At 39.4% G+C, this 27,759-nt stretch overlaps 1 protein-coding gene across 2 annotated transcripts in view; it reads right to left on the reverse strand.

Annotated features, from left to right (window-relative positions):
- The window catches only part of LOC124797963, a 168,203-nt gene that overhangs the window by 6,012 nt on the left and 134,432 nt on the right, over positions 1-27,759 (reverse strand). The window contains exons 8-9 of one of the 2 annotated variants that reach the window (XM_047261125.1): positions 18,829-18,945; positions 17,375-17,407 (exon numbers count right to left, since the gene is read on the reverse strand). In XM_047261125.1, coding sequence (XP_047117081.1) covers positions 17,375-17,407; positions 18,829-18,945 — 150 coding nt within the window. The remainder of the gene's footprint in view (positions 1-17,374; positions 17,408-18,828; positions 18,946-27,759) is intronic. The other variant, XM_047261126.1, reaches the window with a different exon arrangement.

The raw sequence follows: 27,759 nt of genomic DNA on the forward strand, positions 1-27,759 counted from the left end.
AAGTACCACACAATCAATTTAACAGCTCACATGTCCAAGTTGCTTTCAAGAATGATAGACAGAACAATGGAAAAGAAAACTGGGGATCTGTCAGATGACTATCAGAGTTAGGCTTTGAGAGAGACCATTCTGATGTTGAATGAAGGCAAGATTTATACAAAAATAGTGACATCTTCTTAGTCTTTGTTCACCTATAAAATGTGTTCAGCAACATGAAATGATAGAAGATGTTTGAAATTCTAAGACAAATAAGTATAATTGATAGGGAAAGATAGGTAATATACAGTTTTACAAGAACTAAGGATGTACACTAACAATGGAAGATTAACAGAAGTGGTCAAGTAAAAAAAAAATTTAAGACAAAAAAGATTTAAGGCAAAGATGCAGTCTTAGTCCCCTACTGTCAAATCTATACACCGACAATGACAAAAATAAAATAAAAGATCAAGAGTGGGATTAGCATTCAGGATGAAAGGGTATCAATCTTAAGACTTGCTAATGATATTGCAATCTTCAGTGAGGAAGAATTACAGGACCTTCTGAATGAAATGAACAGTCTAACACCACAGAATACAAACAGAGAGAGGTGGGAAGTAATGAGGAATAGCAAAAATGAGAGTAGCTATAACACAGTAGATGAAGCAAAAGAATCCTACTACCCTGGAAGCAAAATACTGGATGGTGGATCCAGCAATGAGGATGTGAGAAGTTGATTAGCCCAAGTGTAGAGAACAGCCCTCACTACAACTGGGGAGGAAATTTCTAAGAATGTATATCTGGAGCACAGTATTGTAAGGAAGTGAATCATGGACTGTGCAAGAATCGGAAAAGAAGAGAATAAAACTATTTGGAACATGCTGTTACAGGAGTATGCTGAAAATTAGGTAGACTGGGACAACAAGAGATGAGGTACTCCTCCACAGAATTGGCAAGGAAAAGAATACATGGAAAAAAACTAATTAAAGAAGGGACAGGATGTGTGTTAAGACATAAGGGAATAACTTGCATTATGCTAGATGGAGCCATATAGGGCAACTGGTGTAAATGCTACTCAGAGATGATGTGAAATTCATTGGCTTTCATCAAATATTCTGCTATATTCTATAACGTAAAACACACAACAGAAAATTTTGTCCATGCTACTGATATGTTGCAGGTGTCATGACAGTGTTCCAGGTGCTGTAGTGCAGACTGCATATGTTACAGGACGCTGAAATGTCATAGGTATAGTCATTTTTAATCAGTACACTCAGTGAGCATGCTGGAGGGGGGAAAAACCAATAGTTCCACTTTCTGTCACCAGGTAAAAATATGGTGCTGTAAGCAGTAAGAATATGAAATGTTTCCAGTTTTGATGCCAGTATGCTGCTTTGTCACTTGGCAATGTGTGGTGATTTCTTTTTTGAGATGACCATTAGTGTAAAGGGTTAAAAAGATTGAAGTTTTCCATACAAAACACAATAGCTGTTGAAAAGATAGACCATGTACTGCTGGTAAAGTTGTTTTATCAGAACAGCAGCAACAGCACTGATGCAGTGTGCGAATATCGCCAACAGAAAGAGCTGTGAAGAGGCCCCATGTCAATAAATGGGCTACAGAATATGATCAAGACATTTGAAGAACCGTGATTAGAAGGTGCAGCTGAGAAATGGGGTGGTCCTTTCCCATAGCGGTTGTTGAAGTTGCTGTAGCTATAGCCAACCATGCAATACATGCCTAAAATTCTGCAGCCAGTGTTCATGCTGTGTCAAAGGAACTGTCACTCCCCTGGTCAACAGTTTAAAAGATTCTGCAGCACATCTTACACTGTTATCCCAACAAGACTCAGAATGTGTGCCAAATAAAGCCCTAAGATAGGCTGCAGCACTGTGACTTTGCCATTCATTTTTTTACATGCACAGAAATGGATGACATGTGGCTATGGAGTATTCTTTGGGCAGCTGAGGAAAATTTTTCTCTGTATGGTGCTGTGAATGCACAGAACTGTAACATATGGGTCACTACTCAACCACATTTTGTGCAGGAACAATGACGCACTCAGCTACTACTTCTTGGTCCATTTTTCTTCAGGGAGATGACACCTTGTGGGTCTGTTAGGTGTACAGTGATAATTGCATATTATAAGAACCTCCTTGTGCAACATGCGATCCCAGTTTTGAAAATACAAATGTATCCACACTATTCTTTTCAAGCAAGATGAAGCAAAATCACATGTTGCTTGTCAGGTGGAAGATTGCTCTGAGAAACCTTCAGTAATGAACTTATCATCTCTAGGCAATTTCAAGATGTATGGCCGTCCAGATACCGCATCTTAAATCCATGTGGCTTCTAGTTTTGAGGCTATCTAAAAGATAATGTCTGTAAGGGATGTATCCAGACTCTTGCTGGTCTGAAGGATAGCATGCTACAGCGTATCTCTCTGATTACACCGTGTTTGCAGCAAGCATCTACATCTACAGGGATACTCTGCAAATCACATTTAAGTGCCTGGCAGAGGGTTCATGAACCTCCTTCACAATTCTCTATTATTCCAATCATATACAGCGCACGAAAAGAATGAACACCTATATCTTTCTGTGTGAGCTCTGATTTCCCTTATTTTATCGTGGTGATTGTGGTGTCACCGCCAGACACCACACTTGCTAGGTGGTAGATTAAATCGGCCGCGGTCCATTTAGTACATGTCGGACCCGCGTGTCGCCACTGTGTGATCGCAGACCTAGCGCCACCACAAGGCAGGTCTCGAGATACGATATTGCACTCGCCCCAGTTGTATGGACGACCTAGCTAGCGATCAGATGTACGAAGCCTTTCTCTCTCATTAGCCGAGAGACAGAATAGCCTTCAGCTAAGTTAATGGCTACGAACTAGCAAGGCGCCATTAGCCTTACAGTGATTGTAATTAAAGTCTCCTGTGTATCGTCAAGAGCGATGTACCACAATGATTGATTAAAGATAAGTATTAATCCAGCTACGTACTTTTCTTCATAGCATTAATTACGTAGCCTGTTCCAGTACTTCACGCCCGTCTGCGTTAGTCTAGCGTGCATTTTCAGCCATCTCGATCTACAAGGTGTTGGCCCAGCTGCCGACACATCACATGGCGACGAGTCTACAAAGGATATTGTGTTTTACTTTGCCCTAATTTATTTGTGTCATGGCTTCGCCAGATGTACTGTCCGAATTTTATCGCTTGCAGAATCAGTAGACGCAGGCGTTATTGGATGCCCTTGGACAGCTCGTCCAGGGTCAACGTGCCATTCAAACCAATGCGGCCGCCGCCGCTTCACCGGTACTGCAGCCACAACCTGCCGTTGCACCACCATTTCGAAGTTTTGATGAAAACCACGAGACTTGGCAGGAATGGTCCCGCCAGTTTACCTTCCATCTCGCCGCCTACAAAATTCAAGGTAATGAGCGGCAGCCGTTTTTGCTTTCTTGTGTCGGTGTGTCCACCTACCGTGTGATAGTGAAATTGTTTCCCCGACGCGACGTAGCAACTCTGTCCTACGAGGAAATTTTGTCTGCTTTAGATGCCTATTTCAAAGAAACAGTTAATGTGGTTGCAAAACGGTATACGTTTTTTCGTACAAAACGTACGGCCGGTCAAACTAATAGGGAGTGGGTAGCAACATTGCAAGGACTTACTAGGGACTGTGCCTTTGACTGTGACTGTGGTCTTTCTTATTCAGATACAATGGTACGTGATGCAATTGCACAGAATGTTTCTGATGTTCGCATACGGGAGCAAATTTTGAAACTAGTTAATCCCTCCCTTCAACAAGTGATAGACATTTTGGATAGACAAGACACACTTGACTGTGCTCAGGAATCTTTTGAAACTTCGCCAGCAGTGTGTAACATTAACCGGCCCGCCGGGCGAGCTGCGCGGCCCGGTCAACTGCCCTCGCGCAAACAAACGCAGCTGCCGCCGCGCTTTAAGCCACGTGTGCCGCGCCAGCCCCCAACTGCAGTGAAATCATGCCCGCGGTGTGCTACTAGACATTCGCGTGAACATTGCCCGTCACGCCAAGCTATTTGCTTTTTCTGTAATCGGAAAGGACATGTTCAAAGTGTGTGCCAGAAAAAGCTCCGATCAGACAATCACAATCATTCCAGGCCCTTTGCTTCGCGCCGGAATCGAACCAAGGACACTCAGGATCGTGGACTTTCGCCCATGGACATTCATGTAGTTAATTCCACTTCGTCCAGTGACACTTTCTCTAACAGTGACTGTGTTCGTCCCACAAAAACTGTGCGTCGACGTCGCCGGAAATCACGTCAATTAGCAAGTGATTCTGTACCAGTGTCTGTTCAAATTGCACAAAACAGTCGCTCTTGTCGTCAGCAGGACAATAAACTTTTTGTGGACTTAGACTTTGAAGGCAAAGTGATACCATTCCAGCTCGATACTGGAGCTGCAGTTTCATTGCTCAATCACGACACGTACAAACAACTGGGCGCACCTCCGTTGCGTGCCGCAAAAGTTAAGCTCACTGCGTATTCCGGACAGACAATTCTACTGCAGTGAACTTGTTTGGCTTAGATTTATTTCAGTTGTTTAACATGTCTATTGTAAATCAGGTGCTATCAGTGAATCAGACTGTGCCTTCAGACAGTGTTTCTCGCTTATGTGACGAATTTGCAGACATTTTTGCACCGGGCTTAGGTTGCGCTAAAAACTATGAAGCACATTTGGAACTGAAGGTCAACGCGCAACCGAAATTTTTCAGAGCGCGCAATGTTCCCCACGCATTGCGTGATGAGGTCGCAAGAACATTAAACGATCTAGAATCACAGGGTGTAATTGAACGTGTGCAAGCTTCTCTCTGGGCCTCACCCTTAGTAATTTTGCCAAAACCTTCCGGAAAATTGAGACTTTGCGTGGACTTCAAGGCCACAGTGAATCCACAACTAGTGACTGCTACTTTTCCTTTGCCCCGCCCGGAAGATCTTTTTGCTAAACTGTGCCCGGGAAAATATTTTTCGAAGTTGGATCTAGCCGATGCGTACTTGCAAATACCTGTGGGCGACGAATCCCAGCGCGTATTGATGGTTAACACGCATCTTGGATTGTACAGGTTCAAAAGACTGCCGTTCAGGTGTGCATCCGCCCCTGCATTGTTTCAGCAATATTTAAAAACTATTTGTGCGTCGGTCCCTACTCCAGCAAACTATCTGGACGATATAGTGATCTCCGGACAGACAGAAGAAGATCATCTTGCGAACCTACGAACGTTATTTCAGGTCTTGCGACAAAATGGTCTTCGCTTGAGGACGGACAAATGTGTGTTTTTTGCTCGTGACTTACCATACCTGGGCCATGTCATCAATGCCCAAGGCATACATCCGAGTCCAGAGCACCTCCGTGCCATACAAGATTTACCTTCCCCTCGCAATGTGAAACAGCTACAGAGTGTGTTGGGTAAAATTAACTATTATCACAAATATATGCGCAACGCCTCTTCCATTTCAGCTCCGCTTCATCGCTTACGCCGTAAAGGTGTTCCGTTCGTCTGGACGACGGAATGCGAACGCGCCTTTCGCCAGTTGAAATCGGCGTTGCTTTCTAATACTTGCCTCACGCCTTTCGATCCCCAGAAACCCCTTTTGTTGATGGTAGATGCCTCGGATTTCGGGATCGGTGCTGTGCTTGCGCACAAAGTTGGCTCGCATGATCGCCCTATTGCCTTTGCGTCAAAATTGCTCTCATCTGCGCAAAGAAATTATTCCCAGATAGAGAAAGAAGCTTTGGCTCTCGTGTTTGGTGTTACTAAGTTCCATGATTTCTTGTATGGTCGTCGCTTCACCATCATCACAGACCACAAACCTTTGACATCGCTTTTTCATCCGAACAAGCCTGTACCTCCACGTACAGCGCAGAAATTCATTCGCTGGTCTATTTTCCTCTCGCAGTACCGCTACGATATCTTGTATCGGTCCACTGCTAAGCACGGAAACGCCGATGCGTTGTCCCGTTTGCCTGTTGCTGAGGATAAAGCATTTGCTTCTTCCGAACTTGCTTGCATGTTCATTGATTCGGAAACGGATGAAGTGGTCGAATCGTTTCCGATCGATTTTCGTCGTGTAGCTACAGCCACAGCTGCTGACCCTGTCCTTGCTACTGTTTTACGTTTTGTTGCTACGCAATGGCCTTTGTCAAAGTCTCGGATCGAGGATCCGTTGGTTCGCTGATTTTTTGCTCACAGGGAGAGACTTTTTGTTCGACGTGGTGTTTTGTTGTTGCGTTCTGATAATGATCAGTCCAGAGTCGTGGTCCCACGTTCGTTACAGTCCTCTGTTTTACGGCTTCTTCACCAAGGACATTGGGGTATAGTGCGAACGAAACAACTTGCTCGTCAGCACTGTACTTGGTTCGGAATCGATGCTGCGATTAAGAATATGTGTTCTTCTTGCCTGGCGTGTGCCGAACAACAATCCGCACCGCCGCGGAAAGTCTTTGCATGGCCAAAAGCCACTTCCCCTTGGCAACACTTGCACATTGATTTTGCTGGTCCATTCTGGAATGCTCGATGGCTGGTTCTGGTCGACACCTTCAGTAATTTTCCTTTTGTTGTCCGGATGTCTTCCACGACGTCCTCCGCCACCATCCAAGCGTTGTCTGCTATCTTTTGCATTGCAGGTCTTCCGCAGACTATTGTTCCCGACAATGGCCCACAATTCATGTCCGCAGAATTTCAGTCATTCTGCCAGGCCAATGGTATTCAACATCTGACATCCTCAGTCAAACGGTGCCGCTGAACGATTGGTCCGGACTTTCAAGTCACAGATGTTGAAATTGAAAGAGTCGCATTCTCGGGAGGACGCGTTGTTGCTCTTTTTGTCCTCGTATCGCTCTCAGCCCCGCGATGGTCGCTCGCCGGCTGAGTTGCTCCATGGTCGTCCTCATCGCACCTTGATGTCTTTGCTGCATCCGCCGCGTCAGGTTCCTGTGCAGCGGCGGACTCCTGCTTTTGCTCCAGGCGACGTTGTATTTTATCGCAACTATCGAGGTTCACGGCGTTGGCTCGCAGGGCGCATTCTTCGCTGCCTCGGCCGCGCGATGTATTTGGTTTTGGGGGCCTCTGATGAGGTGCGTCGGCATCTCAATCAGCTGCGTCTCTGTCGTCGCAAGCGTTCTGCCGCTCCCCGTCTGCTTTCGGCGACGGTGCCGTCCGGTCAGCGCCCTGGGGACCCATCTACTGGCTCGCCTCATCGCCAGGTGTTACCAACGATGCCTTCCATTTTGCCCCATGGCGATGCGCCGCCGCAGCAGTCGCCGCAGCAGCCGCCGCCGGTACTCCCGCCGGCGCCGCCCGCATTCGACGCTTCGCTGCAGCCGCCATGCGCCTCCCAGGGTCACGCGCCGCCGATCGCTTCCCGTGACCAGCTGTCCTCCGCCATGGAACTCTTGCCCGCTCCGGACCACATGATGTCATCGCGCGTCGGCAACCCCGACGCAATGGAGGTCGACCCTTCGGCCCCTCCTGTCTCTTTACGGGCGCATACACCGCATGTTGACGTGCACCCTGGACTAGGTTTTCAGGAGTTTCCTAGCTCCCCTCGGACCGAATGGCCGGGTGCGGGTGGCACAGCCTCGCCTGTTGTTAGGCTCCCCACCTCATCGCCTACGTCAACATGGGGTCCTCCCCACGGCGGGCGGAAGCCTTATCTCACGACCGTTCGCCGACTTGCGGGGGAGGAATGTGGTGTCACCGCCAGACACCACACTTGCTAGGTGGTAGATTAAATCGGCCGCGGTCCATTTAGTACATGTCGGACCCGCGTGTCGCCACTGTGTGATCGCAGACCTAGCGCCACCACAAGGCAGGTCTCGAGATACGATATTGCACTCGCCCCAGTTGTACGGACGACCTAGCTAGCGATCAGATGTACGAAGCCTTTCTCTCTCATTAGCCGAGAGACAGAATAGCCTTCAGCTAAGTTAATGGCTACGAACTAGCAAGGCGCCATTAGCCTTACAGTGATTGTAATTAAAGTCTCCTGTGTATCGTCAAGAGCGATGTACCACAATGATTGATTAAAGATAAGTATTAATCCAGCTACGTACTTTTCTTCATAGCATTAATTACGTAGCCTGTTCCAGTACTTCACGCCCGTCTGCGTTAGTCTAGCGTGCATTTTCAGCCATCTCGATCTACAAGGTGTTGGCCCAGCTGCCGACACATCAGTGATCATTCCTCCCTATGTAGGTCAGTGTCAACAAAATATTTTCGCATTCAGAGGAGAAAGCTGGTGATTGGAATTTCATGAGAAGATTCCCTCACAATGAAAAACGCCTTTCTTTTAATGATGTCCAGCCAAATCCTGTATCATTTCTGTGAACTCTCTCCCATATTTCGCAATAATATAAAACATGCTGCCTTTTTTTGAATTTTTTTGATGTACTCGATCAGTCCTATCTGGTAAGGATCCCACACTGTGCAGCAGTATTCTAAAAGAGGATGGACAAGTGTAGTGTAGGCACTCTCCTTAGTATGTCTGTTACATTTTCTAAGTGTCCTGCCAATAAAACACAGTCTTTGGTTAGCCTTCTCCACAACTGTCAGTCACAGCGTGTTACAGATACAAAATGGTGCTGAGTCGGGAGATCATATTGAACACATGTTGTGACTTGTGACCATATTATAATAAACATGCCACAACCACCATTATCATGTGTTTCATCATTCCTCCCCTTTTTCTGCACCCACACCACATTCTGACTGCTTGCAGCACCATATTTCACCTGGAGGCAGAAAGTGGAACTATTATTTTTTCAGCATTAATGAACATACCTAATGTTTCAGCAGCCTGTGATGTATACAGCCTATACTGTAGCACTCGGAACACTGTCAGTTTCATTATAAGCACCTGGTATTACAACAAAATGCAAAACTTGTATGTTCATTTTACATCTGACATGAATGGAGAATTCACTGGATTCATATTGGCAAAGTGTGTCAGTCTATTGTACAACTTTCTTTTTGTGGACAAAGATATTTGTATGCTGCATAGCTTGAATGTGTTGGCTGTTTCTTGTGATAATTTTTGAAAATGCTATGTCTTAGGATCCATTTCCAAAATATGGTGAAGATGAAACTGGAATGTGTGACTGCTAATTTTATCATCACATATATTTTGTTGTGTTCTTTTAATCTCTTTTATTTGCTAGTGTGCCTATTGAAGCTCAAGAGTGTAGCTGACAAAAATAGTGTTATAATAATAAGAAAACTAGTACATTATGTCCAGAAAACAGGACACCGAGAATGCAAATAGTATGGGCACAAAACAAAAAGAAATGTTTCATAAAAAATTTATCAAATCCAAACTATGTTAGTGTAGGATGTGTGCCGATCATTCTGTAGAGTAAGGGATTTCTCATTTTTGAGGGTTGCAACTACGAACAGTGCATTTTTTTATATGAGCCAACACAAAATGAAGCTCTGAACCAACTAAATTACACACAGTCAATTGATGTCAATTGTCAACAGTCAACATGTGATGCTAGTTGTTTCTTGAACAAAAATAGTTAATGTCAAAGTAACAACAGTTCACTTCCTAGGTGGGTAAAAAGGCTATGTGTTTATTTAGAAAGACAAAAGAAGAAATATCCATGGCTAGCACACATAAATAACAATTTCTTGTACGCAAAATGTGGATGTTCTAACTTACAGTTACAACTGCAGGAACTTTTTTTTGAAATCATTAAGAATGTCAAGAAACCATTAACTAAAGTCAGTGAAATAGGTAATACGATTTTCACTGAGAGTAGTCTCACAATGGATTGATATGTTACTCTTACATGTTTAGCATTTTTAATGCTCCATAAGTATTTAAAAATACTTGCAGTAATTACATTCTAAGTTATTAAGACACAATTTTACACTACAGTGATTGACCTAAGTTTTCTAATTACTACATTGTCCACGTCCTTCCTTAATAAAATAACAGCTGCTCAGTGTAAAAATTTGGATTTATCAGTGGAGTCCCATACTGAGGTGTTGCAGAAGATGGCAACCCTACTATATGAGTTCCTTCAAGATGGTATCTTAGGATCATTATTCTTCTTCATATACTATACATCATTGACTTCCCAGACAATGTTAGGCACAGGAAAACAACTGATAGCAATACTGCCATAGCAAGTGAACATCAGAATTCCTGTTATAGGCAGCAAATTAAAACTTCAAAAATGTTTACTACTGGTCAACAAGCAATAAAATAATTGTCATTATTTCATCTTGCATTTTCCATTTATTGAAATAACACATTCAGTGTTAATTTCATTCATTTCAGTCTGAGTAGGAAAATAGTTCTGTCACACTTTAGTGTGATTAAAATAACATGTGACTTTTGACCACTTTGACTAGTGGAAGACCATGGCGCCCACTGCCCAGACAACAAGACAACACCAATGATGAGTCAGCTTTACTCTCACACCACAACTGGCTCAGCATGTATAGTCCACCCTACTGCCATGCTGTCAGTAAACAGTAACATTTGGTTCACAAATCAGTTGCTTCCATTTCCTCAGCTCTAGCAGTGAAGCTGTGAGGTCACCACTGCTGCATCTCGATAGGTATGAGAAAAAATAAATACATCTGTGAGGAGCGACAACATGCAGTTATGGATATCTGAACTCAATTAGGTATATGATTACTCATTTTTGAGCATACTACAGTGTGGCAGATGTTAAAATGGAGTCCATAGATCTGGTCAGTACCAAACACTCAGTCAGAGGAAGAATTTGAAAGAAGGCAGAAAGCAGTGTACTGAATTTTACAGTTACATGTCAGAAGAATATTGCACAGTGATTCTCAAGTAGAGAATATCATCCAAGATTGAAGCATTAATGAAACTGAAATTGGATGATTATTTTGTCACCATAATTCAGTAATACCTTTTGACAGAGAATATAATAAACTCATAGTGACATCTCAATCCACTGTGTTTAATTAAATCCACCTAAATGATTCTCAAACAATAATAATAATAATGAAAGAATCCATCACAGCCAAGAAAAGGAGTAATCATCGGTAAACTGAGCAACGAAGAGCAACCTCACAAAGTGTAATCCAAGCAATGGAGTGTGGTTGTCTGCTGTGATTGTGAATCAAATATTTTAGGATTACCATTTTGTTAGTAACAGTATGAGATGTCCCAATATGAGGTTTGCCATAAAAGAAGTTATCCAAGAACACTTTCACTGGCTTCAAAAGTATTTATTGTTGGAAGCAGAATTCAAATACACAGATAAGGGACAGATTTGGCTGCTTTGTGTGTGAGTACTTTCAATATGATAGCAAATAGTGAGGGTCTGATTTTAGATGCTTCAAGAGTGGTGGGCAGAAAAGCCGTTGCACTTAACATTCTTGGATCTGTGGTTTTGAGAACCGAAAGGAAGGACAGAAAGGAAGATGAAGTTGATGAGGCATCACAAAGTCATTCTCTCATGGAGAGAGTGGCAAAAAAATAAATCACAACAGATTTGGGAACAAGACAGTTGCACTGTAGCAGGATGCCATATACAGACATGTATGGCTGTTATAAATGCAAGGAGTACCTTACATTAAACACACTTCTTTTTAGCCCCAAAGAAGAGGAGCTATTTATCAGAAGTAAGTTATCTCTGCAAAATGTCTTCACAAGCTAGGTTTTGGTCACCAAAAGTTTTTATATCGGAAATTTATCACCAAGAGAATTGAGCTCATGACATGGAGAAGCCAGATCTGAAAGCTACGAGGAGCATTTTGTTTGAACACATTGTGTGGCTTGACGACACATAGATTAATGCATTTCAAAGGTTGACAAATGTCTGGGTGGATCAAACAGCCAAAGGAACAATGAAAGCACCGATAGGAATCAACGGCTATACAATCATCCTTCACATGGCTCATATCATGGCTTCAGTCCAAACTGTTTATTGCTGTTTTATTCCAGAAAGCAAGGGGACCATAATGAGGAAAAGAATGACAGTTTTTCCATAGAATAGTTTTCTAATTTTATTTTACAAAATATTCTCCCAAATTCAACAATAGTAATGGACAATGCACTATCACATTCCACTGTGTTGACAAAAAGTTTTGGCAATGGGCAATGGAAGAAAGTGGATAATTTGTTTCAGGTACATATCATCAGAGAAACCTGAACCTAGCATGGAAAGGTCAACTTCATCAAACTTATAAAGCTCTACAAGCCAAAAAAACCCATGCTATCAGGCTCGGGAACTGACTATAGTGAAACGGTATAATGTACTCAGGATTCTTCCATGCCACACCAATTTTAATCTCACAGAACTTATATGGGCCATGGTGGCAACAATTCATAAAAAGTTTTAGTGAGGTGGAAATGCAGATGAAAGCAACTATTGTTAAAATTTGATTCCTCTCTTGGACACAAGTTTCTTACACCATAAATTATTCATTGGTGTAGGTAGCATCTTTGGTATAATTTTTAGTTACTTAACACTTCTTCACTGAAGGCAAATTAATGACTACGTGCCAAAAGTATGCGTGGCACTCCTAGCATGTACAGGAACACTGCACCCCTCCACTCGCTCTGCATGGAACTGTCAAAAGTCTCGAGTTATTGCAAACCCATTTTAAATGTAGATGGTAATTCCATAGAATGTGTAACAAACACAAAATTTTTATGGATGAATGTTGACTGTCAGTTGACAATACATGAGCACTCAAAGATACTAGCAAAATGAATGTCATAGCTTGTTATGACCTTAGAGTCCTGTCATCAGTGTAAAACAGCAACTGTCTCTTAGTTACATACTATTCTTATGTATACTCAGTCCTTACCTATGGTATAATTTTTTGGGCTCAAGTGCAAATAAACTACCACAAGACTTAAAATACATAAATGGGTCACATGAATAATAACTAAGAACAGTAACTGGCCTCAAAGTACAAATATTTTTAAAGAGTTGGGGAATGTGACTGCACAATCAGAGCACATCTACCAACCCATTACGTACATTAGGAAAAATGCAACTAATTACTGAACTAACAGCACTAGTCATGATTGAGGAACAAGAACCAAACTTGAATTATATGCACTGAGAAAAATGAAATAAAAAGCTAGCACAGACTCAAGCTCTACAATAAACTGGCCACAGACATGAAATATATTAAAACCAACATATTTAAAAAGAGAGTTAAAACAAACATCTTAAATAATATGTACTGAACAGTAAAGAATTACTTAAATAACACAGAAAAGAGGTTGCTAAGAAAGGGTAAGTTTGTAAAAATTAAAAGATAAAAATTTCTTTCATTATAAATTATACTTTCAGACTGAATCATACTAGTAAAACCAGGTTTATTTGCATCAGGAACAGTGTGCTCCACAATCGTATTAAGGATATCCTAGGTAGGAGGGAGGGCAACATCAGTTGTAAATTTTTGATCTATTTATTGCAGATCGATTTCAGCTATTGGGTAGCTATGTTTAGCGCACTTCTATCTAGCTATGTTCAGCGCACTTCTATCCAAATCAGATGACTCGTAAATACAAGTCATCTTAAACGAGTTTATATTTGATGAGCTCTCTGCATATGCACAACAAATCGGAGGAGAGTGGGGAGGAGGGTGGGGCGGAGGTACATTCAACACCTGCTTGACTTTTAGGAATTCAGTCGATATGGAGAATTTCTCGGGCATGGGCTTTTAGTTCTGTGTGTGAGAATCTTACGAAAATGGTGATTCAGCAACTGTAGCACGGAGGAAATTTTACAGTGATTGTGGATTGCATAATGTAAATTATGCTAAGTTCTCCTTAACTGGAAATGGATCGAAACATTTAAGGAGACTGGTTCAACAGTGGCCAAACTGAAACACAGCCAACCAAATTCATCAAGAATGGGCAAATCCATGGAGAATGTAAATCGGACGGTTCATGATGAGCCTAACATCTCCATTTGTAAGCCTGCAAGTTCTTTAAATGAGTATAGGTCATCACTGCACTGAATTCTGCAAAAAGACCTTAAACTGCATCCTTACAAAATCCAATTCGTGCAAGAATTAAAGCCCTAGAATACCAGACATAGGCTAGTTCATTAATGATGTGACTGAGTGCCCTTCATTTAACATCGTTCTGTTTTCTGACAACACTCATTTTCACCTGAATGGTCACAGCAATAAGCAAAATTGCTGCTAATGGAGTGGAACAAATCCTAAACAGAAGGAAACAAAACCCTTCATTCACCAGAAGTTACTGTATGGCCTGTAACATCAGCCTGAGTAATAACTGGCCATATTTTTTCGAGGATAAGAATAGTAGTGCAGTTACAGTTAATTTGGGATGTTATGTGATGATGTTAAATGACTTTTTGGTGTCTCAATTGCAAAATTTTCCTGGTTGTAACCAAAGAACATGGTTTCAGCAAGACAGAGCCACTGTAGACACGTTCAATGCCCCTGTACTGCGAGTTTTCGAAAATTTCCCCACCAAACTGATCTGCAGGAGGGGTGACATATACTGGCCCCCACACCATACAGTCCAGGTTTGAGCCCCATGGATTTTTTTTACAGGGGTATGTCAAATCTCAAGTGTAGGTCAAAAATCTGACATCTGTGGAGCAACTGGACGAGAATATCTATAGAGAAGTGGTAGCCAGCCCATGGTGAGCCGTCATGCAAAATTTTGTTCATTGTTTAAATTAGTGCTGTAGGAGTGCTGGATTGTATTTAAATGACATTATTTTTTAAGAAGCAAATTCCTAAACTATATATTTCAAAAACAAATAAAGATTTTGCTGATAGACTTCAACCTCTATTTTATTTTGACACATAAAATCTATAAACTTAATTCTCAGTCATCCTGTATAATAGCACATGGTACCACTTGACATTACAAATGACAAACATCAATGAAACTCGGAGTTTAACTGATGTTTGTTATCTATAACATCAAGTGGCACCATATGCTATTATATTTATGATGAGTCATCATGACATGGATATAACTGTGCTGAAGATAGCAACACAGTAGCTGAAGCTGATCTGCAATAACAAATTAACAATTTACAACTGATGCTGCCCTTCCTCCTACCTTGGATCACATTACTAAAATACTGCACACTCAAAATTTGTGATGAAAAATCCTGAACTCTTTACATTTTCATGAGTTCAGCATCTTTATTACACAAGGATACCTACTCAGCTTTTCAGAAAGACAAATCAGAACACACATGGCATGTAGCGGAGGAGCATGTATCATCATCATGGCCCTGTTGTCAGAAAAAAGGCCGTGTTTACTGTGTGCAGTTACTTGTTATTAGATGTAGATAAATAGTACAACACTACTTATGAATCACCTTGTCCTCTATGTAATTATGGAGTCACATGTTCGTTAACTTTTAATTATGTTTTATTGTTGTATTAGACTGGCAATTAGATGTGGATGAATCAACAATTAATTAATGTTCATTTACATTTGTTATGACACCCCACTTTATGGTACCTGTCATTATTAACATGAGGTACCTAAAGTGTCATGTAAAAGTCGTGAGTAGTGTGTGTGTGTGTGTGTGTGTGTGTGTGTGTGTATTGTTGACGAAGGCCAAAGGCCAAAAGCTTTAATTGTGAAAGTCTTTTTGTTGTGCCTAACTGTGACTAAACATCTCCACTATAAGGTGAGTACCAACTTTCCTTCTCATTATATTGTTAAAGTGGCATGTGTAACATTGATAATATGCATTTAAATTTTGTGGCTGCCATTTTATCTTGAAATATGTATATTTACAAAAAAGAATACAAAACTCACATTCTGAAGGATACATGAACCTTGTATTTTAATACATACTTTTAACATATTTAATTAGACACTTCAGTAACTTTGTATCATGATGGTTTAGGAGTATTTCAGGATTTGGATGCTGGATCTCATTGTCAAGTTGTTCTCCTCTCCATGGAACTGATAATTAGGTCACTAACTATGAATGAAGCTATCTTCTAAATTACCATTTTGCAGAACCCACATTACTTTTACCTCTTCATAAATCGTACAATTCTAGTAGTAAGAGAACCAAATTTGAAAAAAAAGGCTGAAATAATGCTAACTTATTTTATAATAAAATATTAAAGTAATCAACTAAAATTATGTGGTGCGGGACAGCAATTAAAAAAGTAACAATAATAAAAGGATTGAATGTAACTTGATATCACATAATGCACCAATCAAAGTGGTACTTGTAATATCAATGAACACGTAGAAGGTAGCTATGAACTTTCCTGAAATACACTGTAATAATCAAAAGGGCCCTGGTAAACTACTTTTCACACTGCACATAATCACTACTTTTTTTCACACACAGTGTAGGTAAGAAATGCTAGCCTCTGTGTGGTTGTGTGTGTGAATGTTGGGTGTGTGTACTCTTGCTAGGGAAAGACCAAAAGCTTGAAAGCTATTATAAATACCGTATTCTGCTGACAGCTTCTATGCACCACACATCAATTAGCTGTAGGTGAGTGGGTGACTTTTCTTTTCTTTTCTTTTGTTACATACTAGTGGAGAAACCCAGCATGTCCAGGTATTTATTTATAGCTGTGCACTGATGCCAATACCATGGAGTGTCTGGCCTTGTACTTAGTGCTTATAAAGACATTACTCCTGAACCAAGAACATATCTCCTGAACTATGTCTCATACAACAATATAATTTTGTACGTACATTCATTCAGCAGCTTATGTGGATAGTCATATCTCCTGGACTATGTGTCATAAAATGACATAATTTTGCACTTACATTCAGTGGTATATGTGCAGACTGTCTGTAAGAGGTGTTGCGAATACAGTTAGTAGTAAAGAAGTAGTGCTTTTACTGCATTAACAGCGGAAAAACAGTAAGCGATACAACATTTTTCCTTTCATCATTTTCTATGGGTTGTCAGTGAGAAACATAGTTATAAAGGTTTGAAATTATGTGTAAAGTTTGTTGCACGTTGTTGAGTGCTCTCATTCTCTAATACTGGATCAATAAAGTTTGGGAATTCATGAGTTGTGGACCAAACGGCTTTTACACCTCCACCTCCAACCTCATGTCTTTCATAGGTAAGCAGTTCTTAACCTCACAATGAATGTCGCCTACATGGAAGGTAGATGCACACTAAGTTTGGTTGAAATCACCCCAGTGATTTTGGAGGCGATGTGGGAACACACACGTACACAGATACATGCGCACATACACACATCCATTTTTATAATATAAATGGATTATTCCATTGAGAAATTTCCATTGTTGTTATACATAGCCTCACATTTAAATTTATTTTGGTATCATATTGTTTTTTATTTACTCTGAAAGTGTTTGTAACTATTTACTTGAACAAGAATAACTGTTAAAATCAGGCTGGAATACTTACTAAGGAGTTTTCCTCATTCTTAAGTGATTTTTCCTAGAAATAAACCAAAAAGGTTAGAACAGTGTTTCATCTTCAGGAAAAGTTAAGTTAAATGTAAGGACTGACAACACAAAACAAACTTAATATCAACATTTTAATTAGTTCCAGGCATTAAAAAAAGGCTTAGCTACTGGCTAATACAAATTCTGAGAATGGAAAACAAGGGATACTGATTTCAGAATTCTGACTCTGAATAGGACTTTTTACCCCAGTAAACTGACATTTTCTTCTATTTGCAATTAATAACTGAGAAATCTCTTAATAATGAAATTAATACATAGGCCTAATTATTCTAAGAACTGCAGCATACCCCATCCATTTTAATAATTAAAGAGTCAGTCTACAGATCACAGAAACGAAATGATGATAAGAAAAAAATTTCCATAACCAGCAGTGTTGTTAGAGATGAAGCAATAGCTCAATTTGGGACGCGTGGAGGAAGACTTTATTTGTGCCATCATACAAAGAACATTTGCACAGAGTGATTTCACGATACAGTGAATAGATGGATAGCAATTCAAACTTGGCTCTTAAAATTTAATATTCATGACCTATGTGCTACATCATTTTCTAAATAGCAGAAATAAAAAAGGAAAAAGGTAACAAGTGCTAGCTACATACATTTACAAAAGTCTCTGACACTTTTTCTCACACTTCCTCCACCTTTTATCAGCTATCCGAGGTATTCACTGTTGTCTGTGTACAAGTAAAATGCTAAAAATTAAATCTTGTGGTACAAAACACAAACACCAGTATTATGACAAAGCAAGCTGTAATATGGAATACAGCAGAAAAATGAGGCTTCAATCATTTTTAACCTAAATCATGACGTAATGCTGTAATAGGTACCGTCAACAAGTGAGCTGGATATAATAATGCAACGTGTGGAAAAGCAAAATTAAAAGACAAGAGAAAAATAAATTACAGAAAGAAAAGACAACAATAAAGAGATGCTGCAGAAACAACAAATTACATCATTTAATACAACAAATAAAAGCAAAACGTATGAACACAAAACCTCATATAAAGAACAACAATTGAACACTCCACCACCAATTGAACAAGGGCACTCTTGCCTTTCTCAAGGTCGTATTTCCACATATAATAACAATTAAATACACTGGATAGAACAGTATTTTTGTCGTAAGACTCATCAGCAACTGAATGATGGGACTGCTTCAAAAATAAATAAAAATGTATCTTAGAAACAAATGTACCAATTGCATGACACAAAAGAAACTCCTATTCACTTAAAAAAGTAAAGAAAGAAAGATAAGGAAGGAATTAAGATAAGCATGCAAAGAAGATCAACCAATAACGTGAATAGTATCACTATTTCGAAAGACTAACGATTTATTTTTTTATTTTATTTTATGTTATTTTAGACACAAAAATTCTGAAGCAGCTTCCCATACCTCATCTTCCCTGTTTCCAGAAGAAAGACCAGGAATAATTGGTACCTCTTCAAGTGGAGTTTCTGGTGATGATGACGAAAGTACTGCATCACGACTTGCCTCGGAGAAGAAATTTTTCTAAAAAGATACAGGGGTAGTTACATTTAAATAAGATGATTCAGAAGAGAGACTGCCTAATGGTGGCTACTTTCTTTACCACCATTCACAAAGTTCCTGATGAACTGATTTTTGGCATCCACAACATGTCACAATTATCCTTTATACTTCATTGATAGATGTTTATAGAATTCCTTCAGCTTCGAGCAGTTTCATGCTCAACCAATACTTGCTTTACACGCTACAATGCAGCTAATCCAAACTTAGACTACTCTATGGGATCACTATTTGATCACATGAATATCAAAAAGCACTGTCATCTTCGATTGGAATACGCACAAAAAACCACTCTGAAGAAGTAGAAATGAGAAAACAGCAAACAGCATATGTTGAAAAGTTTACATTACAAAAGTTCATGATGGTTTTTATTTTCTAATGAAGATGATGCACTAGAGAAGTGGAAAAACAATGAAGTTGCTAGTATTTATCTACTGAAGGTTCACACCAGCGGGATATATAAAGCTGATGCATAAGTTCGTAGCATATCTCCACAAGTTTAATAAACACATAACAGAGTTTTTGATCATCAATAATATTTTATCCTTCACTATTTACAACAGTCTGCCAACACTGGGGAAACTTTCTGATTCCGTGATTGTAGAAATCACTTGGTTTTGATGCGAAGAACTCAACAAGCCATGTTCTGACTGCATTTTCATCTGGAAAGGAAGTTCCTTGAAAATTGTTTGACAGAGAATGGAAAAGGTGAAAATACGAGGGTGCAAGACCAAGTGAATAAGGTGAGTGTGGAATGACTTCACAACCCACCTTCTGTCACGGGTTTTTTGTCAGCCTAGCAGAATGCAAGTAGGCATTATCATGGAGTAGCATCACTTCATGCAGTCTTTCCGGTGACTGTTCTTGGATTGCATATGCAAGACATCTCGGATAAAAAATGTCAGCAGTGATGGTTATGCCTCGAGGAAGCAATTCATAGTATACCACACTGTCACTGTTCCACCAGATGCATAATATTATCTTTTGTGGACTCGCATATTTCTTTTTACGGTGAATTGCTGCTTCATTTCGGCTCAATCATTCCTTTTTTTTCCTTATGTTAGCATAAGGACACAATTTATCATCACCAGTAATGATACAGTATAGGAATGCTCGGTGTTGTTCACAAGCCACTGATGATGAGCAAGCAGATATGCACATTAGGCCACCAGCTGATTTTGGCTTAGTGCATGTGATAACTATATACTTGATTTCGGAACCTTCCTCATTGACTGCAAATGTAGCATATTGGTGAAATGATCACAGTTCATCACATTTGCTTATTTTTTTAGTACAATGACGTAGATCATAATGGATCAATTTGTTTATACAATCTTCATCAAACCCCGAAAGCTTTCCTGAATGTGGAGAGTCACTAATGTCAAAATAATCCTCTTTAAAAACAGAAAACCATTTTCTTGTTGTGGTCTGTCTTATAGCATTATCCCCAAATGCGGCACAAATGTTCCTGGTGTTGGCGCTGCTGTCAGCCTTCTATTGCACTCAAACAGAAAAATATGCCAGAATTTCTTTAATTTCTCAACTTGGCACTCCCGTTTCCTAGTGTCCACAGCTCTACTCACTACCTCCAAACGACAAAATGATAATATGTGAACGCAAATAGCAACAGTGAACTACAAATAAAACAGAGCAGGGATTGTCTGCAGGAGGAGTGACTGTTAATATAAGTTTTCGAAAACAGCCACACGTTGCACTTTTTATTTTTCATTATGACTGGTTTTGCTCTTCAAATGAACAAGATCATCATCGGAATATACAGTTTAGGTGCTACAGTGCAGCCTAATTAATTTTTAGAACTGTCAGCCAACTGTAAATGCAATCTTTAATGCTGTCAGCCAACTTTAAACTGTACATTCTGATGATGCTCTTATTCATTTGTAGAGCAAAAACAGTCATAATAAAAAATATAAAGTGCAACTTGTGACTGTTTTTGAATACCTACAAATAAAAAACAATAATTGATAAATAAACCTATAACAACCGGAATATCAAGATGCAAAACAAAAATGCTAGGATCTTATGCCCCAACCTAATAGAATCATACTTGCAGATCCATACACGGGTCATAGGAGTACCTCCATATTATGAAAGCATCCTCCCCGCCCCCTCCCATACACGTCCTAGAAAATGGTTAGCCATGACTTTATTCAGTTAAAGATCAATACTGTATAGCATGCTAGCAGAACCACTCTCACTGTGTGATTTAGACTTTGGCATTCACAGCTTCCAACATGTCATTATCGTACCACTTGGTCTCCAACACACACAGAAAATGTACAGTTCATAGTATCCAACTCTTGTGAAGTAACTAAATGAGTCTCCTAAAGCTCTATCATGGTATTAATGTGCAAAACTTTGCTAATACATTATCAACTGATCTATGCACACATGTAATCAACAGTATCAAATATGACTGATCACAAAATCACACTGTGGTACTACCAAAACACTTTGATAACTGTAACTTTGTTTTTGGTATTCAGACTTCTATTACCTGCGTAACTACGTGAAAGCATGGCATTTTCATACGCAGGATCCATTCTCACTTCTCCAACAAAATCGGGCTTTATTCTTATGAAGAAAATATCATTACCTTCACAAATAAAAGTGATAATCAGATTTAAGGTTTGGCTAAAAATAACATCACAGGTATTTTACATTTATGTGGCACACAAGGAAACTGTCCAGTGTATTGTGTCAAAACCTGTCCTGAAATTTTTTATATGGAAAGAATACACAAAAAGAAACATAACATCAAAATTGTAGCTGCCAAGATGAACTGCAAGTATTTTTTTAATGTTGACTATTGCTAAAATTAGTAGCTCTCTAGGTGGTTGGAGAAATATATAACCCTGCCACAGCTGTACCAGACAGCACATGCACAGCACGGCAGGCACATATCCTCAGTAGACAGCACACTGGTAAACAGATAATATGGCACAATGCGATCATAGTGAATTTCAGTTTCTGCTGATAGTTTATCTGACAGAATTGTTCACAGTTTCCATTTGCTTGAATCTGCAATTCATTCAACATCTATAATAATTAGCAACAGCCTTTGCAGTATTGCTAAATCTAATCATATCTCATACCTACAGGAAATGTGTCAAAATTTCATCATACTGTATGCCGATGACTGGAAGCATGTAAACTGTTTAACGGCGAAAATTTCTCCACTACTAATTATGCTATAACTAGCAGTTTGTAATAATAATACAAATGTGACCTAACACACAATGGAGATAAAGCTGAATTAATTTTCTTTGTGATTTTGTCATATATGCTTTCTAACAGCACTGTCTTTGTGCAGGTTCCAGGGTTTCCTAGTAATATGGAATTCACAACCTTGCAAGATGAAATGTGAAGAATGTGGTACGCAATAAAAATCACCTACCTCCTCTGAAGACCTACATGTGTATTACTTATTAGTTAATTTTGTGGATGTTCATTAAGATGTCAACATTTCATTAGAAATTGTGGTAACATTAAAAGGAACAGAAAATAACTCAGACGATTCCATGAACTGTGGTCCAAACTAGATTGTTGTGTTAACTAAAATAGAGAACAAAGAGAGAGTACATTCCAAGCCCGAAGATAACATGTACAGTAATAGCTTTCAGTGACACAGAAAAAGCAGTGGATTTTTTGGTTAACCAAAGGAGGGAAAAATGCTTAAACTTAACTGTGCGCAAGGCCAGTTTTATTTCTTCAAATCAGAATATGAACTGTGAAATGGAGTAAAAATTTACACAAAGAACAAAATGTGGTGTCACCGCCAGACACCACACTTGCTAGGTGGTAGCCTTTAAATCGGCCGCGGTCCGCTAGTATACGTCGGACCCGCGTGTCGCCACTATCAGTGATTGCAGACCGAGCGCCGCCACACGGCAGGTCTAGAGAGTTTTCCTAGCACTCGTCCCAGTTGTACAGTCGACTTTGGTAGTGATGGTTCACTGACAAAATACGTTCTCATTTGCCGAGATGATAGTTAGCATAGCCTTCAGCTACGTCATTTGCTACGACCTAGCAAGGTGCCATGTTCAGTTGCTATTGATATTGTAAATAATGTACAGACAAGAGATACGTTCAACATTAATGGATTAAAGTTAAGTATTCCACAAGCTACATCCTTTTTTCTAAAGTCTAAATTCCTTGTCCTGTTCCAGACCTCACATCAGCCTGCGTGAGCTTAAACGCGTGCCTTTCGGTTTCCTCTCAATTTAGTGAGTTGGTCTCCTGCCAATCCACAACACAAAATATGTGCCAAAATGAAGCTCACAAAAGCAGGAAAGAAAAACCATTCCAAATATTTAGGACTGCTTGTGACAGTCAATGCACGTTTACTGAGGGAGGTCTACAAAACTGGGACCCTTTATTGCAAGTGAGATAAACAGCATTCCTTGACATGGTTAAACATACTCGTGAAATTATACAGAAAAGGATGTAGCAAAATTATGAAGTTTACCTCAAGCAAATGTGTACATGAGCTGTCATTAAAGTGTAATAGTACAAAGAAATTTGTAGTGGACATGAAGGCGAAGCTTCTTGTTATCCTCTAAAATTTTTTGTACAAAGCCAATTAGTCAGGTTTTGTGCAAGAGCTGTATGCAATCCGCACTTTATCATTTCAAGTGATGAGAGAGTCACTTGTGCATTCGATGAATGCCACCACGTGTGTATACAGCACTGCCAGTGATATGCATCACTGGTTTTTGCCTGTCTTCAGAAATATTAAGCCAAGTTAGGACCAAAAATTAACACACGACTATTCAATTGCAAAAATACTATAATCGACATAGCGAAACCTGGAAAAATAGGAGAGAATAATTTTCAGTGTTACATGTGAAACATATTACCACTATTTGCAGAAAATAATTCAGTGCTGTTGTTGGACTCTTGGCCTGAACATAACAACTGCTCTGTCTTTAGGAGGACAATAAAAAACCATTAATACAATTGGGATTCCACCCAGGGCTAATAGTTTGATAAGCCTCTCAATAAAAAATATTTCAGCAGTGTAAAGCAATTTTCAGAAAGTTGTCAAACAAAATAATTTCCAATAGTTCTTTGTCATTTCAAGTTTACCAGCTGAACTGTATTATTAAACTTCAAATTATTTCTGCATTGTCAGTTTGCATCAGCACATTTTATGAATTTGATTAAGTATGCCTGGCATGCAGCACAATATGCAGAATGCTCATGACCACTTGTTATTCCATTCCAGTTCTGTCTAAATAAAATAAGTAATGACTATGAAGTACCTGAGTACATTGATTTTTCTGTTAACAGTTGTGCCTGATGTAAGGAAAATGTTATGCAGCACAATATGCAGAACAACACCCACGACCATTTCTTATTCCATTCCACTTCTGTCTAAATACAACTAGTAATGACTGTGAAATTATTGAATGCACTTGTTTTTTAGTTAAATGATGTGCCTGGTCTGAGGAAAATGTTTGTTTTCTGCATGTAGTAACACTTCACATTTTTGTGACGACTACAGGGCATAAACAAAGTGCTGTTTCATTGGTAAAATATACATTATTGAAAATTTTAAAAATGGCGCAACTTGAATTCTTACAATGCATTTAACGCCAATAAAGTTTAAAGTCCCAACTGATGGAAGTCATCTGTAATGTAACATCATACATTCACTTTGTTTTCTTTCCTCTGGTACTCACTTGTGTAACAATTACATATGCAAAAGTTTAGCTGTCGATATGAACTGCAAGTTGTTCAAAAAATTAATGACTGCGGACATTTTTGGTATAGTTTAACTGCTTAAAATGTGCATGTGTGCACTTTAGTATGCTTGCTACACAGCGCCATGTTCTTTTGCCATGGCTACATCTGCTTATTCGTTGTTTGTGAGCAAGGCAGAAAGGGCTGTACTAACTGCTGTTATAAGTGGTTCTTGACGCAGAAAAATAAATAACTTTAACTTTTCTTTTTAAATTCATGCAGTGCACCTTAGCAGCTAAAATTCTGACATTTCATTTCTTTTGGTGAATTCTTCCCGCGTGGAAAATTTCAGGACAGGTTTCAAGTTGTCAGATTGGACCATTCCACTGTCAGTTCATTCTTCATTTCAACTACACACAGAAAGCGTTCAGCTATGTAATGTAACTTTTATCATATTCTATATTCCATTGTAATAATGTCATACGTTTGAAAGCAGCAGTTTACTAATATTGTTAAATGGCAGTTATTGAAGCTGAATTTGCATTTGGACTTTTCCCTCAAGGCTGTGGTTCAAGTATAATCTTAAAATGGCATGTAATTTCCTGTGTAAAGAACTATGGCCCTAGGTATGACATCAAACAAAAATACCTATTTAAAACAAACACTATTTCTGTACCACTTGCAGTCACCTCCCTCACATTTTCCAGCACTTTTGCACAATCTATGAGGTGTTTTTGAGATGTCTTCAGTGCAGTGCCTTAATTAAACTTCATAGGATACAAGAATAAATATGAAAACCCCCAAATACATCACATTAGCCTTGCAAATATGTTCGTTTGCTCCCAGCAGCCAATCACAGAACAGGATACTCAGCAGTACGCAAATATCAGTGTCTTCACATAACGTTACTCCAAAGAATTTAAATTACGTTGCACGAGTAGTACAACAGCCTCGTATAGAATCAAGTTCATTGGTTTTATCAACTCATAACATAACCTGGATCTTGGGCGAAGTTACAGATAGTGCAGTCAACAAAATGTCATACACGAAATATAAAATATAATGTTGAAATGTTCCATTTTCCCACCAGAAACATATTGCTGAAATCGCATATCCTGTGCTGTGACTGGCTGACATAAGCAAACAGCGTAGGACCCATACTGATTTATGTGCTTATGAATTAACAGTGCAATATTTGGTGGATTTTGTATTTACACTTAACATCTTACGAAAATATGCAGTTTAACTGATACACTGCATTACAGATCTCTCCACAATGTGATCTTTTATTTATTTCTTCCACAAAAATATCAAGAAATGTAATATCACAGAATAAAACTGTTACTTCTTTTTCATTTTAAATTGCTTCATTAATGTGAGAAATGGAACTGTGATGAAACCACCAAGTTTTTGATGAATTTGAAGGGACAAATAATTCAGGCTGAGGTAAAGGAAACACTGGAAACACACCTGGGTTGTGCCTTCAAACTAGAGTAACAATTCTCATGGCCGCAATCAATTTCAAGTCTGTGGTAACAGCTCAAGGTTCATGCTTGAAGTGTAGCATAATAATGATGAACAAATATTCTGTTATGTACATGTGAAATAGTAGATCTCAGCCGTTAGATAATCCTAAAGGATAAAAACCCATTCATAATTTAGCTGAACAGCAATTGTCACGTAGTCTAGACACTGTCAAATATCAGTTGTGTGTCAATTTGTCTTTAGTGTTCAAATATTCTGGTTGCTCCCCCCCCCCTCCCCCCCCCCCCCCAAACAGAAGTAAACTAACAAATCTATCAAGTAAATGTTGTTCAAATACCAGGTGGTCATTAACCAGCAAGACTCCCTTTCTTACAACTTTGTTCATTACAAAGTTATGAATACCTTATTTTCCATTTTTTTATACCACCCTACAATTTTTTATTCAGTGATCCTCTCCTACTCAAGACCTGTTCAAAAATGTACCACAGTGCACAAAGGAAAATCCAGGGTGGAATAATGACAATATGAAAAGGATTTCTACTTTCTGTATGTTGGTGTACTCACACAAATCTTCAACTGCTGATGATTGACTGAATGACTGAAATGCACTCTCCATGTGTTTTCATTTGTTTACTGATAATGACAGAGTGCGGATGAGTTATGTTATCCCAGATACCTGCACTATGTGCTTGCACATGAGAGTCAAAGTAAATTTTGTGTTACATTTTTAGTAATGTCATGTTTACATGTATGGTACACTGGGATATGTTTTTGAACAGGTCTTGATGTGAAGATGTGAATTATCAAATAAAATAATACAGGGTGCTACTTAAAAAAGACATATTACTTTCATGTCTTTAAAACAAAGTAAGTTTCTAGCGAGGCAATCATGCTTGTTAATGTCTCCGTAGAAACTAAACAACATTTGATCAATACATTTTTTATTCTGCTTCCCTCTTTCCTGATGAAGCAACCGTTGGTTGCGAAAGCTTGAATTTTATGTGTATGTTTGTGTTTATTTGTGTGTCTATCGACCTGCCAGCATTTTCGTTTGGTAAGTCAGATCATCTTTGTTTTTAGATATATTTTTCCAGCGTGGAATGTTTCCCTGATGTGACTTACCAAACGAAAGCGCTGGCAGGTAGATAGACACAAACAAACACAAACACACACACAAAATTCAAGCTTTCGCAACCAACGGTTACTTCATCAGGAAAGAGGGAAGGAGAGGGAAAGACAAAAGGATGTGGGTTTTAAGGGAGTCATTCCAATCCCGGGAGCAGAAAGACTTACCTAGGGGGAAAAAAGGACAGGTATACACTCGCAGACACACACATATCCATCCGCACATACAGAGTCACAAGCAGACATTTTTAAACGAAAAGAGTTTGGGCAGAGATGTCAGTCGAGGCGGAAGTACAGAGGCAAAGATGTTGCTGAAAGACAGGTGAGGTATGAGCGGTGGCAACTTGAAATTAGCGCGTGTGTGTGTGTGTGTGTGTGTGTGTGTGTGTGTGTGTGTGTGTGTGTGTGCGCGCGCGCGCGCGCGCGTGCACGCGAGTGTATACCTGTCCTTTTTTCCCCCTAAGG

Source organism: Schistocerca piceifrons, chromosome 5 (assembly GCF_021461385.2).
Source record: "Schistocerca piceifrons isolate TAMUIC-IGC-003096 chromosome 5, iqSchPice1.1, whole genome shotgun sequence".
Lineage (NCBI taxonomy): Eukaryota > Metazoa > Arthropoda > Insecta > Orthoptera > Acrididae > Schistocerca > Schistocerca piceifrons.